This window comes from Ixodes scapularis, unplaced genomic scaffold, assembly GCF_016920785.2.
Source record: "Ixodes scapularis isolate PalLabHiFi unplaced genomic scaffold, ASM1692078v2 PGA_scaffold3__209_contigs__length_174095766, whole genome shotgun sequence".
Taxonomy (NCBI): domain Eukaryota; kingdom Metazoa; phylum Arthropoda; class Arachnida; order Ixodida; family Ixodidae; genus Ixodes; species Ixodes scapularis.
In genome coordinates this window covers 79,069,552-79,089,153 of record NW_024609868.1, presented here as the reverse complement: position 1 = coordinate 79,089,153, position 19,602 = coordinate 79,069,552, and the positions used below count along the sequence as shown (strand labels likewise).

Genomic DNA, 19,602 nt, shown 5'->3' with positions numbered 1-19,602 from the left:
TGTCGTGTAGGTATTCGAAGCAGAGAGCAAGATTGCTTCTTGCACCATGCACGAACTATACATTTTGAAGGCCTTATCAGACAAAGAATACGCTGACCATGTACATGTGAGGGTATATATACGGTCCGTTTGCGAAGAAACTGGGTGGTTTTAATTTGTGGCGTCCGTTGCGAGCCTTTTACTCTTGATCACGCCATCGATGTCAGCGCTTTGTGCGACCACCGCTCGGCTTAGAGTGCCTGAGGAAGATTTTTGCATACTTTTTCAGTTGTCTCCGCGTTTGTTAACGTCAAAAGCTTTATGCTGCTTTTTCCAGTAACGCGACGTAGCTGTCAATGGCCATTTTTTTCCACGTTTGGGAACAAGAGGAATCAAATGGTAGAATTCAGCCATTCCAAAAGTGGGAATGGGTTTAGTGTCTACATTCCTGTAGGGGTTGAAATGAATTTTCAGAAACTCTAATTCCCCTGAATGGAACTGGAAGAGGGATTCCCCAACACTGGTGGCAACAGGCTCGCACACAACACCGAAATGTCGAGCCTGGAAGACAGCACGAAACCGTGAAATTCCCAGATGTAATTAAGGATCTGGATTCTTCTTATTCATCAAATTGACTTCTACAAAGTCTCGGACGCCTGCCAGGGTCCGGCGATCAGGTTGGACGAGCGCATCTGCTGGTTGACGCGACGGCGGTGTGATCCTTCCCAGTACACCTTTCCGCACTTGACGCACACGTGGAAGGTGTCCACGTGAGACATACGCTCGATGGCGAAGCTCTCCCGCTGAACCCTGACCCCGCCGTCGAAGCAGGCCGACTCCAAGTCTAGGACGTGGGCGCCGTACGTGCGCCTTTCCCGGTGGCGCGCTCCCGACCTCGTACAGAGCTTTCTCATGTCGTCTTGGGGCACCAGGGCATAGTTGTCCCCGTTGCACGCCTGACAAGGGGAAAAGAAAATGTGACGGTTAGTCAACAAAAACTTCGTCGCCACAAGTTCCCTTGCACGTGGATTTCAGTTTCGGGTGGAGACGTACAATAAAAACGAGACGACAGGCGGGTTGATGGAAATAAGCAAGATGAAAGCAGAGGCAGATCGTACGTAACTTAAACACTCAAATCAGGTTACTTTAATATTAATTTTTTTAGTAGCTTGATATTTTATTTCAGTGTTCCCTGTTTTCGGAAAGTACCGATAAGCCCTGAAAATACACCCGTGAGCTGATTTTACCCAAATCAGGGGAAACTAAAAAAACCCGAATCGAAACTGCCGTGAACGAAGAAAAATAGCTTCGCAAAAAGATCCTTTCTTAAGGGTTTTATTTTGTTTTGAACGGGAAGGACAACCTATATGTCCGCCGAGGCGGTTTCTCCCTTCGAAACCACACGCGCATGCCCCTTGGATTTACATAATCCCCGATAATCTCCGAGGTTGTGCCCGACAGCGAAAATTAACACTAAAAATCATGAAATTTGTGGGAGCAAATAAATCCTAAAAAACACCCCCGAATTCGAAGAAATTAATAAACTACAAAAACACGGAACCCTACTTAAAAGCGCTTTCAAATTTTATTATTTATTAATCTGCCTAAAACAGATTTTTAAAAATTCATTTTTTTTTCTTTTTGACGAGGCGGCAAAATGTTTTGTAAAATAATTAACTTTAATTGGTTTGGCTGCACAGTAAGATTGCATATACATTTCGTCTCAGATATTCCGGGGCACCACTGTCCTTGCACGGAAAGAAGTAATCCGCAGAAGCAGGGCCGTAACCAGGGGGGGGGGATAGGGGGTTCTGACCCCCCCCGAAATTTTTTTCTGGGTACGGCCCTGGTCGGTGCACTGGCAGCCAGCCGATTTTAATCTCCACCTCTGCGCACGCGCAGTGGCGCCGGTCGGCTACCGGGTACCAAACCGGGACCGGTTCTCCGGTTTGCTGTAACTCTCCATTATATGCCACCGATGCACATGATTCATAGGCGAAAATAAGGCAATAGACACTTTCAAAATGGCCGCCGTTGTCCCCGAAACCCCCCCCCCCCCCCCCCCCCCCCCCGAAATTTTTTTCTGGGTACGGCCCTGCGCAGAAGCAGGTATCGCCACATCAGGGACAACGGACAAAGAAAGAAAGTAAAGAGGAAAGCAAAGTACGCACTTCGTAACGCTATTGGCGCGTGCAAAACATCAAAGCTTTTTTTTTTTTCTTTTAGATTTGGTTTTGTTATGGTATCGGAGCCCACTAAATTCAACAGCTTACTTTAGTGCCCCGAACGAGCACTTTCCACCATTGTAGTAATTTTGGCGACAACCTTTCGATTCGCGTGTACTCTGGAGTGCACCTTGCTTGTCTTGCCCTTTTCTCTTTATTTTCTTTCTTTCATTCCCCCTCCCCCAGCCCAATCTCCGACGTGCATTGCCTACCACTGGGTCTAATAATATCCAATACTTTGTGCGAAAGGGTTAATGACCTCTGAATATCAAGTTTTCAAAAGAAACAAAAAATACTACTTTGGCTCGATCTTGGTCAACATTCGCCCAATAACCTTGACAAAAAAAAAAATCTTTCTTTTTTATTTTGCAGGTATTCTAGGCGTTTGTGTTAGTAATGAATGAACTAAGCCAAAACAAAAGCACCTCCTCAAGTTGTGTAAACGCGGTCAGACTAAATATCCATGCATGCAAACGTGACTCTACCTTATTTCGAAGCGTTTGGACATCATCGTGATATTTAGTGAGTCACGAGCCCGTGCAACTCGTACAAGTGATAAAAGGGGAAAAAAACAGCCAGAAAACAAGACGCTGAAAAACTGATACATACCGTGCAACGACTAAGCAGATTTTCTTCCTTGATGACGACCTTGTAATGTTCGAGAACTATCTTCAGTTGTTCCTTGGCTGGAAGGAGGTTGTTCACCTCAAAGATCATCACGGGGCGAACGTACAGTTTGAGCTGCGTGAGGAAATATTAAAATGGCCTAAATCTGCCTACGTGGAGCTCAAAAATAGTAAAAACAGAAATAAAAAATAGCAAAGCTACCTTTTGAAACGCAGCTCCGCTTGTTAGGATGACCCTGTCTTCTTTATGAGAAAGCTGAAGTGTATACACAAGGTTCGATTAGACACTGAACGGGCATTTACTCCAGTATATGCTACATTTCACCTTATAGTATACCGCAGCGGTCGCTACGAGCTGTCTCAGCCAATCAAGCGCTGTGAACCTGTCACGTGACTCTCGGGACGGGCGCGCCACTGCGCCCGTTTTCAAGGTCACGTGAAAAATATTCCGAAAATATTTTTTTATTTACCGTTTGTCCATCAGTTGACGCTTTCTGTGCATACGTTTGGTTTGTACATAAATCAAAGAATGATCAATCAAGAAGAATCTCTATATAAGACTGAACGCAAGCAAAAACAGTGCCTTTTTCTGAGTAAATCCGAGCGTTGAGCTGGATTTCTACCTTCCACTTCGTTCTTTACTTGCATTACGTCCTACAACAACAAAACCAGAACGCAAAAAAAAAAAAAAAAAAAAACGAAAACAAGGAAAGTATTTGCAACTCTCCCGACCTGTAGAGGGCGCACTGCTGCCTATCAAAATGGCTCTCATCTGGATGATCGTCGTGGAACAGCAGTACCAGGCCGGTTCGGCGACGCGCAGGTAATTATAGTCTTACTATATACGAGCAGTAACAAAGCCTTACTTTATTTTTTTGCACAACGGGAAGGTGTAGGCAAGCACCTTTATTCTGAAGCCTGTTATCCAGGAGCTATAGGGAGCGCGATTCTCACACCGCGGTACCACCATCGCTGAAAGGTGCGAATAATGTCCTAGCCTATTACAATAAAATCAGAACGCGAAAGAAAAACCAAACAAAAATTTTAAATAACGAGACAAAAGGTTGTGTTTTGTCTAGTATGCGGAAATTTCATCAATAAATAATTCCTGAATTAAACAATACTTAAAATTTACAGTAATTTTCTTCGCATTGTTTTCAGTGATCGCAAGAGCTGATCACTCAATCTCCAATGTTTATCAATACAAACGGTGCACTATTTTCGAACTAGAGAAATTTAAATCAAATAAATCTGATCTAAATTAAATAAATATGACTTAAATCAAATAAACCTGATTTAAATCAAACTTATACAATTTATTTAATAATATGTTTTATTCGCCAGGAAATATATTCCTCTCGCGAACAGGCTATCTGGGCACAAGGTATTTGCGTAGAGAATCGTTGACTTGAATGCATTATTAGGTACTTTTTTTTATACAGCACGTGATGACTGGTTGTGTGTGTGACCTGTGAGTAAGGTGACCTTATTCATAAACAGAGCGTCTACGACTCGAGTACATATTAGATTTATAAAAACAAGATTAAACAATTAAGACGTTTACAACCCTCTGCAGTGCCGAATTAGAGCGCAGCTCCTGAAAAAGAGGAGGGGTGGGTATGCCCCTCCTCCGACTCCTCCTCTCCTGCTCAATTCCCATTAAGCGGGGAAATTTTCGCTACATTTCCCGCTAAATTTAACGGAAAAAATTTCCCCGCTAAACTTAGCGGGAGAAACTCTTTTTCCTAATTTAGCGGGAATACTTTCCGCTAAATTTAGCGGGGAAAAGATTTCCGCTAAACAACGAAATTTTTCTGCTAAATATAGCGGGGAAGTTTTCCCGCTACATTGAGCGGGGAAATATTCCGCTAAATTTAGCGGGGAACTATTCCCGCAAAATTTAGTGGTGAATTTTTTCGCTAAATTTAGCGGAGAATTTTCTCCCTAAAATTAAGCGGGAAAGTTTTTTGCAAAATTTAGCGGGGAATCTGTTACACTAAATTTAGCGGGGAATTTTTTTTCCGGTAAATTTAGGGGGAACACTTGTTCGCTAAATTTAGCGGAAAAAATTTTCTCCTCCTTCTTCGTGACCCTCGTGACGTCACGTGTGACGTCCGTATGGGAAACGTCCCGTAATGCAACGCGCAGTTACGCCGACGGCAACGCCGCTCAAACCGTAAACGGGCGCCTAAGGGCTGCGTTCTAAAAAAAATGAGACGTTTACAATCCTCTGTAATGCCGAAATAGAGCGCAGATCTGTAGGAGGAGGGAAGGGTAAGGAGGGGAGGGAACTGTACGGAGGGGAAATAAGCGCGGAAATTTCCCTGCTAAATTTTGCGGAAAACTTTCCCCGCTCAATTTAGCGGGAAAATTGGCGGAATCATTTCCCCGCTAGATTTAGCGAAAAAAAATTGCCCGCTAAATTTGGCGGAAAAGTTTCCCCGCTAAATTTAGCGGGAAATTTTCCCGCTAAATTTAGAGAAACATTTTCTGCTATATTTAGCGGGGACATTTTTCCGTCAAATTTAGCGGGCAATTTTTGCCCGCTAAATGTAGTACGCTGCCCACACAAGCGCGGTTTGCTCGTGTGGGCAGCGGTTGCAGACCGATCTCACTAAGCGTCGGGCGCATGCGTGAAGCCGCCATAACTTTAGTTTACGGGGGCTGGCGCCAGTGGCCGAGACGGCTCATGCCGTATCGGGCTCTGCACGCGCAGAGCTCCACTAAGGTTGTCGCACGTGCAAAAAGACTAAAGTTCCCTGGATGCACTGCGGCAGCGGTGGCGTAACCAAAAAGGAAAGGAGCGGACAAAACTCAAGCCCCGACCAGGGCGCCCCTAGCGGCGAACAGAACATCGTCATCGGTAGGTCCTTTCTAGCCGCTGCCCTCAGATTACGTTCGCACACACTGATCTCCACTAGAGGGGGCTGGATGGCGCATTGAGCAAACAGGTATGAAGCCACCGGAAGTAAGCGGCTTGTCCCGGAAGCGAGCGCTTGGCAGGCTTTGTAACCCTTCCGAGTGCTGGTTCGAAAAACGTCGAGGGCGCTGGATTTTCACTTGTTCCCTCAAGAGAGCCAGAAGTATCATGGGAAGCCATTCAATGTAAACGTTTTGAGATTCTAGTTGATCAAGTTGAGAATATGTCCCAAGTTCAAATGCCTCATTCTCGGGATTTAATCCAGAACGGGGGTATTAAAACCCAATCAAAGGCACAAAAAAGCCTGTTCCAAAATATCGACTGAATGCACTAGGAAGCCCAGTGCACGCCCGACTTCCGGGACAAGCATCGAACTTCCGGTGACTTCACTTGCGCCAGGCTCGTAGAGCAGCTAAGCGCCATCCAGCCCCCTATAGTAGAGATCAGTGTTCGCACAAGTCTTGCGCCACGGAAAAAGCTTGCGGAATTTGTAAGAACCATAGAGTTATTACAATAAACGCTAGAGGCTCAGCTGGCGCTAGTGTCTACGAGACTTCCGGTCGCAAATTAAACAGCAAGCAGTCTACTTTTGCAGCCTTCCTGTGTATTCCTATGGAAAAACGTACAAGATATTTTTCTCTTCGCCAAGGAATAATAGAAATCGGCGTAGTTCCTTTACTCGTAACGGGTACTATGTAGGTTTATTCACATTATAAAAGTGTAATTTATTTAGTTCATGACTATTTTTTTATTACTGAGCGACGTTTGAATTAGCAACAATGGAGTCCCGGATCTATGGTGTACACCATGATATGTCAACACAAGCTATCAATCAATGAATACAAGCTATCAATGCAAGCTATCAATCATTATTCATGCACAGTTTTCTACTAATCCAGTACGTGTTCTTCGTTCCATAACTCAATGCTTCGTTCTTGTCGTCTGTTATAATTGTTTGATTTGGCATATACTAGCATCCTTTTGGTGTTCTGTCAAGCTGATTCACTCTGTGTGCGTCATAGCATTGACTATATGCGTAAATGTGTGCCCTATAATAGCAGTCTGCAACGTCAACATGTATTATACATGTGAATTGGGCTATTTTAGCGCAGCCTTCGACGCTATCAATTTTAAAGAAAAACGCTCTGACATATTTTTTCGTACATCCGATTGTAAAAAGTTCCAAACTTGTTATACTCTCACAACACTAAGCAATATTTGCTCTCATAATCGTGTGCGACAAGAAAACGCAATTGCGTTTTCCCATAGGAATACATTACCGGAAGGCAAATTTAGGCTGCTTGCTGTCTGTTTCAAAATGCAACAGCACACTAGCGCCAGCTGAGCCAGTAGCGTTTATTCTAATAACCCCTATGATAAAAACCTTAGATCCCATCGTAAAAATTACATCCCGACGAGTAGGCGGCGACCACCGCTAGGTGGCAGGTCACGTGGTTTACGGGCCGCGTTTGCACTACGAGTTACATGTGACGAATGCGTGGTCGTCCACGAACGCCTCCACCTTTCCACCTGCTTTCCTCCTAGCCACGCGATAACGCAGCACGTGCGCACTTGTGACCAATCTCCGGTGGCGCTGACGTGAAGTGGCAGCGCCGCATTCGGCCGCGGCATAGCATAAGAGGCGGTTTCCTTGGTTACACCACTCGGCGGCACGACACGACAAGTTTATTGATGGCATATGAATGCCCGAGTCCCACAAGAGCAAGAAACAGAAACAACCGACACCGACAAGCCTCAAACACGTAAAGCATCCGTGCGACGATACCTTTGGCAGGCTTTGTGTCTCTCGATGCTCGTGAAATAAGCACAAGTGATTGCAAGCCTGCCAAAGATACCCTCGCGTGCATGCTGCACTGCCCGATGAAATATAGTATCATGACTGTCATTAGTTTGTCGAAAATGAAACTGCTTTTTGAGACAGCAGATGGCACTGAATTTGGAAAAGGGTGTCTACCGAGCTTACCTTTACTGCTTGGTCGTGGTGCTCGCCCTGTTGCAGAATGACGGTGTCGATGCCGCAGAGGCGCAGTTGGTGGCCCAGGCCCAGCACCATGCTGTCTGCGACCACCTTGAACTCCGAAGCCGGGATAGGTGCCTCGGGTTGCACGACGGACACAGAATTCGTCGCTTCTTGGGGTCGGAACTTGTGCTGACATGGAACAGCGGAACGTTCTTCTAAGCAAACAGCCGACTGCGATAATATGAGGACAACGGTCGAGCCAAATACAAACACATGCGTGTGTGTGCGTGTGTATGTGTGTGTTTGTGTGAAAATTAAAACGTCGGCAACAAAACAACTTAAAAACTTAAAACTTTAATTCCCAACCGTTGCGCCGGGCGGACCTGGCTTCGTCAGGCGTTCGACATACAGTAAAATTTCACTCGCGACGACATCAGTGGAGGCACAATTAAGGATAAAGAAAGGGAAAGAAAAAGACAGCACCACATACGGAAAGACATAAAGACACATGTGGTGTTATGACCTTCTTTCCCTTGCTTTATCCATGTGCCTCCACTGATGTCTTCGCGAGTGAAATTTTACTGCGATATATATTACTGCAACTAACCTCTGCTGCGCTGGCATCGCGCGACGCAGCAGAGGCTGGTTGCACTTTTTCTCCACGGGGCGCGGTGCCGTCGGAGCCGAGATGCGCTCCGATTGCAAACCGAAACTTAAAAACCCGGCGAATATGTGCGGTTTTTCAGAAAGCCGTAAAATGCTTCACGTGCCTTCTATCCTTCTGCAATTTGTTGATTTAGTGTTTTTTTTTTTTATGATGCTGAGCAATTTTCTAATTGAAACCATGCCTTTAAACACAATATTTAAAAAATTAATTACGCAAAAATAATTAACAATCTATTTATACCGTACATTATTAATTTTCCTAAATAGGCCCCTGGCCCAGGACAAAAACGGAACAAGCCTTGTTTTGTTGCGACGCGTAGTTTTCGCAATACCGAATTTGTCCACTTTTCGTGAAAAACTACTAACGTTAAATAGAGAACCTTACATAGATCGAAATTCTGCTCAGCTGAGCGTCTATGCGAAGTCCCGTTCAAAACTATCATAGCACAAGATTCGAGTCCTAATAGCGGCAATACAAACAATATATTACAGTTTCTGTTGGCAGTTCCTGACAGACTACTATATTATCTAACCAGGAATAAAAAAAATGAAAACATAAAAGGTGGTTTCTTTTGTAAGAAAATCGACTTCAAACTTGCAAGTCTTTCTCAATAGTCGTTTTTCATTCAAATGTTCCGCGTTATATGTTTAGCGCAAAATATTCAAATTAAGTATATTTAAAAGATAGAGCTTAATTGGAGATTTACGGTGATTTAAAGATCATAAAAATATATTGATTAAGCCACACAGCACAGCTTGCTGAACTTCGTCAAATATTGTTGCAAAGAGGAGGTTTGACAATTTTAAAAAAATGATTTTTTTTAATGTGTTAGTCACATTTGACATTTGTCACAAGTGCGGGCACAGCGCAAAAAATGCGCTGTGCCCGCACTTGTGGATAAGGACTTCTAAGTAACTTTCTTTAAGTACACTACTCCAAATTTTATTAATTTTTATGGTTGGATATTGAGGTAACTGCAAAAGATAAGTAGAAAACCTTACATAGGCCAAAATTCTGCTCGGCACAGCGCCTGTGTGAAGTCCCGCTCAAAACGCTCATGGCACGAGATTCGAGTCTTAATAGCGGCCATAGAAACAATATATTGCAAGTTCTGTTGGTAGTTCCTGATAGACTACTATATTACCTAACTCTGAATAAAAAATAAAATAAATAAAGTTCTTTTTTTTTTTTTTTTCAAATTCGACTCCAAACTTGCTAGTTTTTCGAAATATCCGTTTTCCAGGCACATGTAGCGCATTATATATTTATTGCACAATAATGAAATTATACTCAAAAGAAAGAGTTTAATTAGAGCTTTACGGTAATGTAAAGATCATAGAAATATGTAGATTAGGTCAGACAGCACAGCTTGATGAACTACGTCAAAGATCGTCGCGGAGAGGCGGTTTGACAAATAAAAAAAATACATTAAGAATGTTATGACCTAGCCAGTGGTCTCAAACTCATTCAAGTGTGGGAGCCAAATAGCCCACACCGGAAAAATCGCGAGCCAACCTCAGACGGGAGAAGGGGGGGGGGGGGAGGGGGGGGAGGGGGGGGGAGGGGGGGGGGAAACACAGTTTTGCAAGTGAAGTCATTCGCTTTCATATGTTTTATGACTACTCTGGGCCCTGCCGTGATGTGATAGCTAGAATGAAAATGACACCGCCCTGCCAACGTGCTGCCATTTTTGATAGTACAAGGGAAGAGGTACACTGTCGTTCACCAGCTCCAAACATATTTTAAAAAAAGAAAACGGTTAATTTGGCAGTTTTTGCTTTCCTTGCAATTTTTATTACAACACTCCGAGCAAATACTTGTCTTTTAATTGTGACATATTTTGAAGGCGAGGATCCCGAGCTCGTAGCTTTATTTTTGGCTGTTGCTCCGGCTGATCGAAAGTTCGCGCAACCGAGATGCACCCTTCAACGAATAGCTCGCACTTGCGGCCTGGTAGCGGAACAGTTGTACATTACAAAAAAGTTAGGAAGCAAAGAAGAAAGCAAAACATAAGGTAAATAAACACAGATAAGTATAAACTATGCGAATGCGTTAAATGAGCAGAGTTACTTTTCGAGCGAAAAGGAATCGGTGAGAAGAGATCACGAAGCCGCATACTTTTTCTACACTCTAAAACCGGTCTCTCATAAAAAACGCTGTCCCTCTGATTTTAGAGGGGACAACAATGCTTTCAGGGGGACAGCTCTTTTTAAGAGGGAAATTGAAAAATAAAATAGCAACATCTAGAGGGACACCAACATATTAAGAGAGACCAAGGAAACCGTTTCGTTAGTCCCTCTGAACAGGAAAGACAGACAAAAAGATTCACGCGTGCCCTTCATATTAAGAGGGGACTGGTCCCTCTTAACTGGACCAATGTAGTTCGGTCAGGAGGAGGGGGGCAGGCGCACTAATCCACGGCAAAGAGTTCGGACTGTGCTGAGGCTTCGCGTCAATTCACGGAGAGCTGGAAACGGTCGTTGCCGGAGAGTCCCAAGGGTCATGCTGCTCGTTTGACTTCCTTCGGGTGAGTAATCCTGTCATATTGGCGCTTTCGTTTTGGGTGCATTGCGGGTGGGAATAACAAGCCATCAATATTTTCACGCTGGCTGTGAGATGCACGAGCTTTGCATGTAGAGTGAGAGTGTTCAGCTGTAGTCCGCGGACGCGGTCGCTTCCTGGATCTGCTCGTTCAGCTAGGACAAAGCGTCGCTAATCGTTTGCCCTGCCGTGAGCCGCAGGGCTGTCTTTCGCACAGAACACTTTTAGCGGGTTAGGGTGTCCCAATGTGTACGCGTCTGTCTTAGGCTGGTGATATCAGACCATTTTCTATCCGACGCTTTTGTCTACTTTTTAATTTCGAACGCGCGTTCGTTCTTCTCCCAGCTCGAGCTGCTAGCTTTGGCAGTGCTACGCCGGCATTTTATTACCGGCAATTTCCTTGTATTTTATCCGTGAGCGTACACTGTCGGCATCGAGTACTACAAAGGATGGCATCACCCTCCCTAAGGCAAAGCCAACATAAAGGCACCCTAGCTGGGGCAGTCAGTGTAAGCTTGGCTCGCCGATTTCTTTCTCGGTGTGCACTCTAAATGCTTGAGGTTGACCGCCCGAGAGCGTTGATTGACAGAAACAATGTTGGCGATTTTGCGTTTGTTTGCCTTCACAATTCATTACAGCAATTTACACTGCAACGTTATGTTGTAGACATCGTTAGCGTTGCAGTGATTATGAACATTTTTTTCTCAAGTGGGCGGCGAGCAAAAACCCATAATGTGTATGTATGTTTGTGAAAAGGGCAGGGGGATTGGACGAGCACAAAACAAAAAGAAGAAATAATGTGTTCGCGTTGCGTCGGCGTCGCGGCGTCTGCGGAAAGGGGGGAAGGGTGTAGCGGTGACCAGGGAGTACTTTTTTTTTTTTTTTGTATTTCTTTGGCCTACTGTTTTGTTCGTTATATTTTGACGGTCGTGCCGGCACAGCTACCGGCTTTTTTTCTTTTTTTGACGCCGACCATGTTTTTTTTTTTGGAGATTTTATGATGTTTATTATGCTCTTTGTTTTCTGTAGCTGGCTGAATATTTTTTTTTCTGTGTCGTACATCCGCGAAAAATATATAAACAGAAGTTTTCTTTTTTTTTTTTTTTTTTTTCCTTCTTATGCGCTTTAGGGCTAGGTTGACTGTGGGCGTTAAATGACTGACCGTTGTTAACAATCTTGTTTTCAGAGTGAGGCAATGGCAACGAACGTTGACATGAAGGGAATCAGGCGGGGGTTCCGCTCGGATTGCTCGTGTAAAGAGCTCTACCGGGACCCTCTGCACGGTGGAACGCACCACCCTGTGTGGTGAGCCTACTGCGGCCACCCGCACACGGTTCACAACGAACTCGGTAATTATTAACTTTTTGTATTCTGGTATGTAGGTAGGCTCTATTTACGTTCTGTTGGCATATGCACTGCTTCTGAAAAAAAGAGTAAATGAATGGCTTGCGGCGAAATGTTTACAGAAATGTAATTTTTTATTTGATTATGTTGCTTTCTAAAACATGCACTAGATCACTTCTGCAGCTTCGAGCCGCAAATGCAATCCATGCTTTCCAAAGCACATGGGGCTTCTAAAGTTCATCTACTACTAAATGCGTTTTCGTTTTGTCATGGTAACACAGAAACGATTGATTCTCGTAAATTAATTAAAACTACAGTCTATTCTCGTACCAAAAATTAATAGTAGCAGAAGTTACGTCATAAGCTAATGTCACTCGCTATTTAATCGTATACAGATTGGGTTCCGAATCTTTGAACTGTTTGCACTTTATTTTCGCATTTGTTTCCTAGCGCCTGCTTGATAACAGGTGAAATCGCTTCATTATCTTTATTCTAATTCCCACTCTCTGTATCTAAAGGAAAACGATATGGTCTTTCATTCAGCTAAAGGTGGATGCACAACTTCGGTTCCATAACACGATCGTCACCATGCTGGGAAACCTGGAGGAGGTAAAAGGGGCCTTCTGCGGAGACAACCCAACAACATTCTTGAACATTAAGACCATTCTCAGGTCTCGATTGGCCAGAAGTTCTTTCATCACCTATGGTATGTGAAAAAGCGAAGGCAAAAATAGAAATCTAAGTTTGACGCTGACGCACTTTTTTTTTTTTTTTTTTTTTTTTTTTAACAATTGCTGCTTGCAGGACGATTTTACCCCTGACGAAAAAGTTCCAAGACCCAAGACTTTCTTCGGTTCGGAGGAAGGGATCGTTTCTGGGAACTGGTCAGTGAACTCACCGCTAGCACGACTATGGAGGGGGCACTAGTCATGTGCTTATGGGTGTATTACATAACGGGACTCTCCTACCCTGTGGCATGTGGACAAACCCTTGGACTCCTGTAGGGTCTGCTCGTTGAAAATAAAATGTTTCGATTCAGTTTCTGTCGGAGAAGCTCATAAAATCGCTTATGGCCGTTCAAAAACAACAGAAATTCTGAGCTTCTGCTGATGGCAAGAGACACCGAATAATTCGTTTTTAATGCTATGAAGTAGGTAAATACGCTCTAAAAAAAAGCACAGGGATCTACTTTCCCGAGCCAGCACTTGGAAAGTCAATCACCGTAACTCACGGAAGCAGCTCAGCGAATCACGATGCCGAAACATAAGATTAGACCAAAAAAGGCAGTCCGAGTTGTGACATTAACCAATGCAAAACATCACGCTTGTTGTGCTTAATGTCGTAACTCATTTTTTTGGTATAATCATATGTTTCGGCATCTACATTCGCTGAGCTGCCTCCGAGAGTTATGGTGATTGTCTTTCCAAGTGTTGTGCGGGAAAGTAGACGCACAGGCTTTTTTTTAGAATGTACTTTTCTTTTTGTGTTATCCGCTAAAAAAAGTTTTTTTTTTTTCTAGCACGATGGTATTGTTATTGTTTATGACAGGCAAAATGAGTCACTTTGCAGCACGAAATTTTTTGTGTGATAGTTTCCAAGAAACGCCGATTTCTGGCGTCGTTCTAAGTCTTTTTTATTCGTAAAAGCTACCAGAACATCTTTATAGAATTATTATTTTGATAAATACATATCAGAATATTTTCTTGTGTCATGGCAAATAAAACAGTGTTTACTCTTAAAGATTGTTACTGTTTTCTTTAACACATTGATTCCGTTTATCAAACAAGATATACAGATCAAATTTCAATTCTGCTACGCAGCACAGAATAACTTTGGTTAAACAATATCAGCGAAAGTGCAGTGCAGCCTGTCAGCTGACACTCAAAACACGAAGGAGCAGAAATTGTACGATACAATAACAGAGGTAACTTAAAGCCGGGGTCACGCTGCTTATACATCATACAAAATACATTCTGCAGACATGTTCCAATGCGAGTCACCGCGACATCCGTGCTTTGTATGCCACGTGACAAAGTAACCTCTTGATTGGTTACCTCGTGGCGTACGAAGCGCGGATGTCGAGGCGACTCGTTTCGGAACATGTCTGCAGAATGTATTTTGTATGAAGTATAAGCAGCGTGACCCCGACTTAAGGGGGACTGTAACCCTGCATTTTAAGCGGGCCACCGTCCCTCCGAATTTAAGAAAGAAAATATCTAAAAACTGTCCCTCTTACTAAGGGACTCTGACCTCAAATTTAAGGGAGACGCCGCCTCGCTTACTTTAAGAGGGGTGGTGTCTCACTTAATTAAGAGGGAGCATCTCCATGTAATATTAAGAGGTCTGTCGCCCCCCTTAAAGTTAAGTGGGAAAAAATCGAAGAAATGTCCCTCTTACTAAGTGGGACCGGGCTTAGAGTGTAGCGCTCGAGACATGGGAACCGCGACTCGTAGCCGGTTGCCTGCGGGCCGCGTCCCAGCGAATCACGGGCCACATGCGGCCCGCGGGCCGCGTGTTTGAGACCCCTGGACCAAGACGCTTAATTACAGAAAAAAAGCACATGTCGAGAGTGTTCCCAAAAAGTTATATGGATGTAGCGTAAAAGATATGGAAAAGGGATGGAGTGAAATAATGGCACTCCCGATAAGCTGGAAAAACAAGTTTCCACCTTGGCCGCTTCAACGCTCCATAACGTGAATAAAAAAATGCGACGAACTTGCCGTCTGTGTCTTCTTTTATTATAGGAATCGTTCGAGCAAGATGGCCAAAGTTTCAGCACGAATCGTTATCATCTTATTCAAAAGTTATGAGCGATTTTCTGAAAATTTCAACAAAAAAAAATGGCGGAAAAACGGGCCAAAAATGGGCCCCATTTTTCCATCGAAATTTTCAGAAAATCGCATATTACTTTTGAATAAGATAACGATTCGTGCTGAAACTTTGGCATCTCGCTCGAACGGCTGGGGCTCCGTTCTGACAGAGTTTGAGCTCTCCGCAATGTCTAGTTTATTTTTGCGGTGCGAAAAGTCGGGTTCGGATTTCTCACAGCACCCTATACACGTTTGCAAGTCCGGTCTCAGGGCGCCGCCATCTTCCTGAGTGGGGTGCGCTCTCGGGAGCGGCCATAATTCGATTACGACGCCTTAGCAAGGGTTCGTAATCGGATTATGACTGGTCCAAGCGCACCCCAGACCGGCAAGATGGCAGCGCCCTGAAGCCGGACTTGCAAACGTGTATATAATCTTTCTGTGAAAGCTACAATTCGAGATAAATAAAAAAAAAACTTTTTGCGGGAACAAACTGCCAGCCTTGGCGGACGTCAAGTATTGCAAAAGACATACTAATTAGCGAGTCAATTAACTAAAGTTTACTCATTATTTTGTTGTAATTAGTGAAAATAAATATATAGTTTTACTGAGAAGCTTGCTAAGGCTATAAGACAAGGGCAGAATGTTTGCGGCGTTTCGAAAAAAAAACAAAAAAAAACGCTGAATTTGGATACGTTTCTAGGTTTCGGTTTCTTATCAGAGCGCAGAGAGCACATATCTGCGTCGCGGTCCTGCACCCGAGTGGCTGAGACGCGCAACGCACGTGCGCCACACTTGTCTCCATCCCACGGGGGAGGCCAGGCCGCGAGGCGGTGGCTTAGCGCCCCGATCACCGGGGAGAAGGACCGCGGGCGCAAAGATGCGCTCGATAACAAACCAAAACTTAAAAACGCGTTTCATTTTTTTTTTTTTTTAACGCGTAACTGGCAAGATTTATATGCTTTGTTGCAACACGGCCGGACTGGAAGCGCGCGCTCTCTTTCTCTTCTTACGGCCTTTGCAATAGGGGCAATCGCCACCTCCCGCCGTAATTCGCGGGAGGTGGCGACGAAGAAGTACAGCCAAAGGATATCTGCGTACCTCGCTCCAAGGAATCTGGCCTAATTTTTCATTACCGCCGGCAGGACAAGACGAAAACCTTTTTCGGATCCTTAATATAATCAGCAACGAGAATATCCCTTCATCAGCACATAAGGTGGGCCACCCCGTCAAGCCGACCCAGGCTTGGGGTTCCACATCGACTCAACTAACATGGCCAACCAACCTGGCATTCGAATGGAAACCAATCAATTGGACGCAGATACCAGTCATGACGACTCAGCTACAGAAACCTCGATGGATGAACTAATCGAAGAAGACAACGCTCCCAACGATGCTGAATCTCTGGATGCAGATTTCAAAACGGTGAGCAGCAGAAAGAGCTTTAAACGAAAGAAAGGACGCCAGAACGGCAACAGCTCCAACTCAACCGATGACACCATCCTATCTCAACCACAACGCCAGACTGGTCTGACAGTTAGTTATGTTGGCGCCTAAAACTCCAGAAACTGTGCTAACAAAACTGAGTAGCATAAAACTTTCCAAAGCCCTCGATGAAATCATTCCCGAAGGCGTCATACTCATACGATATAACCTACGCCTAAATCTCATCGCTGTCGATACTCGAAATGGTCAATCAACCAACGCACTTCTCCGTCTTAGCAGCATCTGCGGAATTCCGGTCACGCCTTATGAACCGCGGAATAGCTCCTCTGTTGTCGGTGTCATCAAGAACGTCTCTTCTGACGTAACAGACGCTCATCTCAATACATCGTTACAAGCAAGCTGCCCATATCGAATGCTCGACGCCTGGGGAGCACTGAAGCTGTACGAATAGTATTTTTATCCCCATGCTTACCGACGCACGTAACGCTAGCACATGTAACATACCCTGTGACGCCTTTCAAGGATCGCCCTATCCAGTGCTCTAAATGCGGAAGCTTTGGCCATCGTAAAAGCGGTGTGTCGTCGTTCTGCAAGGTGCATGCAAATGTGCAAGCGAAAGCCACACCACGGAACAATGCAAAGAAGACCCTAAGTGCGCAAATTGCGGAGAAGCACATCCTTTCACATCCACAGAATGTCCGAACTGGAAGCGGGAGTGCGTAATAAAACAATATCAGATGGAGAAGAAGGTAGACTACATCACAGCACGTACAGTAGTTTGCTCTGGAATATACTCGAAACCTGCGGTGGAATACCCCCCCCCCCCCCCCCCCAAGAAAAACGAGCCCGGTAACCGTAATGTCCAACAAACTAAGAAAACCCCGTCGATACCTGGCTCTACACGTGGTTCAAACCAACTTGCAACAACTCCACCGTGCGGCACTCCTCAGACACCGTCAACAACAGTTCTACAAGTCCCAACAGCTGCCTGTAGCTCCACTCCTCAGAAAACGTACACAGCAGCGCTACAAGGGGAACCAAGACAAAGCAAGGTAAAACCTACTCAACATCCAAATCCCGTGCCAAACAACACAGGTGTAGAACTCCCCAAGCAAGCAAACCTGCATGAGAGTCAGCCTTTCGGCGACAAGCCCACGCAAGCCTCCAAGGTATCTGCACCAGCCGAAAACTCCGAGGGCATTGGAGCTCTCTTTAAATCCATCTCTGAAGTAATCCGAAAAATTCTTCAGCGCTTTACATCCCCCTACACGTTAATTGCCCTTAAGATCATGGACTCTTTCCTACCCTTTATTGAGACATGGTGTGGTTAAAACACTTGGCCTTCGCATCATTTTTTTTTATTATCATTATGTCATCCTAACAAAATTTTAAGTCTTGCACACTATTTCAGTGGAACGCACGTGGACTTTGTTCAAAGCTGTCTGATTTCCGTCAGCTAATTAGGGAACATCAATTTCCTCTTATTACTATTTCCGAGTCAAGAGTTGCTGATTCATTTCGCCTAAATGGCTATCAAATATATCATTCCGAAAGAGGCGGGGAGCAAAGTAGGTTATTTCTCGGATGTCGAACTGACGTTACAGTAGTCGAGCACATTATTGCTCCCCATCCAACAAATGAATATGTCTGTGCCACAGTAGGACTTGGAAAAACCAAACTGACTATAATCACAGCCTATATCCAACCGAATGTCCCTTTCGATTCAGGAAGACTTGATCAAATTTTGCAAACTACTCCAAACCCTCACGTCGTCTGTGGAGATTTCAATGCCCACAATCAACTTTGGGGCAGCAGAAAAACAACGTCACGAGGTACAGTTCTTGCCGACCTCATGGAAAAATATGGGCTTCTCTGTCTTAATGACGGAAATGTAACATTTCTAAAAAATGCGAAATCAGGAAGCTGTCTCGATGTTTGTTTTGCATCCAGTGACCTCTTCAACAAAATGTCCTGGCACACGGACCTTGAAACGCGAGGAAGTGACCAATATCCAATACTCATGGCATTAGAAGGAATACCCTCAAGGAAGAAGCAACCACAATCCATCAACTGGGACAAATATACAGAAATGACAAACCAAAGCATAACAACTGCGACAAGTGATGATGAATTAATTCCAACTTTATCATATTCCCTTACTGAGGCAACATTTTTTTCCTTTGTGCGTCAGGTTGAAAATGCATGCGATCAAGAATACTTAAGACTACGTGCTTTAAGACGGAAAGCAGAGCGGAAAGCTCTTCGTACAGAAGACCCGGTAGATTTGCGAGCTTCACGACGGGCACAATTACACATTCGGAGACATCTCGAAAAATTAGCAAAAAAGAGGTGGAGGGAGATATGTACAAATCTCGATGTTCGTAAGTCATTTACATGCATATGGAAAATTATCAGAGGTCTAAGGAGAAGCCCCCAGCAGCGATATCCATTTAAAGCACTCTCACTACGTGAAAATCAAAGTGAAGTCGATACTGCGAACAATTACTGCGCTTTCCTAACAAGTGGTGGCATACATAGTAGTACTATCTCGACTCCGGGACCTACCACACCTGCTGCAACAAACGAAAGTCTAAATTTGCTCTTCACTATTGATGAGCTAAATGCAGCAATTCAAGGTGCAAATAATTCAGCGCCAGGTAGAGATGGCATTACGTATAACGCCGTGGCACACTTATCCCAACATTCCAAACTCAGACTTCTTGAATACTACAACAATTCCTGGATCAAAGGAGCCTTACCACAAGAGTGGAAAATTGCAAAGATTGTGCCGATTTTGAAGCCTGGTAAGCCGCCCACTAGTCTCGAATCTTTCCGACCCATTGCGCTCTTGAGTTGTATAGGAAAGCTAATGGAAAAAATGGTACTCGGTAGAATTTCATAGTTTTTAGAACAAAACAAATGTTATTCAGAACAAATGAATGGCTTCCGCCGCGGACGGTCATCTACAGACTGCATCATTGATCTTACAACGAGTATCGAAGAAGGTAGAGCCAAAGGTCACACGACCACTGCACTGTTTTTAGATATTACAGCAGCATTTGAGTC

The 19,602-nt window shown here is 44.3% G+C and overlaps 1 protein-coding gene across 5 annotated transcripts in view; it reads right to left on the bottom strand.

Annotated features, from left to right (window-relative positions):
- Positions 1-566: 566 nt before the first annotated feature.
- The window catches only part of LOC8050673 (exonuclease mut-7 homolog), a 68,926-nt gene continuing 49,890 nt past the window's right edge, over positions 567-19,602 (bottom strand). The window contains exons 16-19 of one of the 5 annotated variants that reach the window (XM_029994090.3): positions 7,735-7,962; positions 3,033-3,086; positions 2,814-2,945; positions 567-935 (exon numbers count right to left, since the gene is read on the bottom strand). In XM_029994090.3, coding sequence (XP_029849950.2) covers positions 618-935; positions 2,814-2,945; positions 3,033-3,086; positions 7,735-7,962 — 732 coding nt within the window. In that variant the 3' untranslated portion in view covers positions 567-617. The remainder of the gene's footprint in view (positions 936-2,813; positions 2,946-3,032; positions 3,087-7,734; positions 7,963-19,602) is intronic. The other 4 variants (XM_029994094.3, XM_029994092.4, XM_040504903.1 and 1 more) reach the window with 4 other exon arrangements.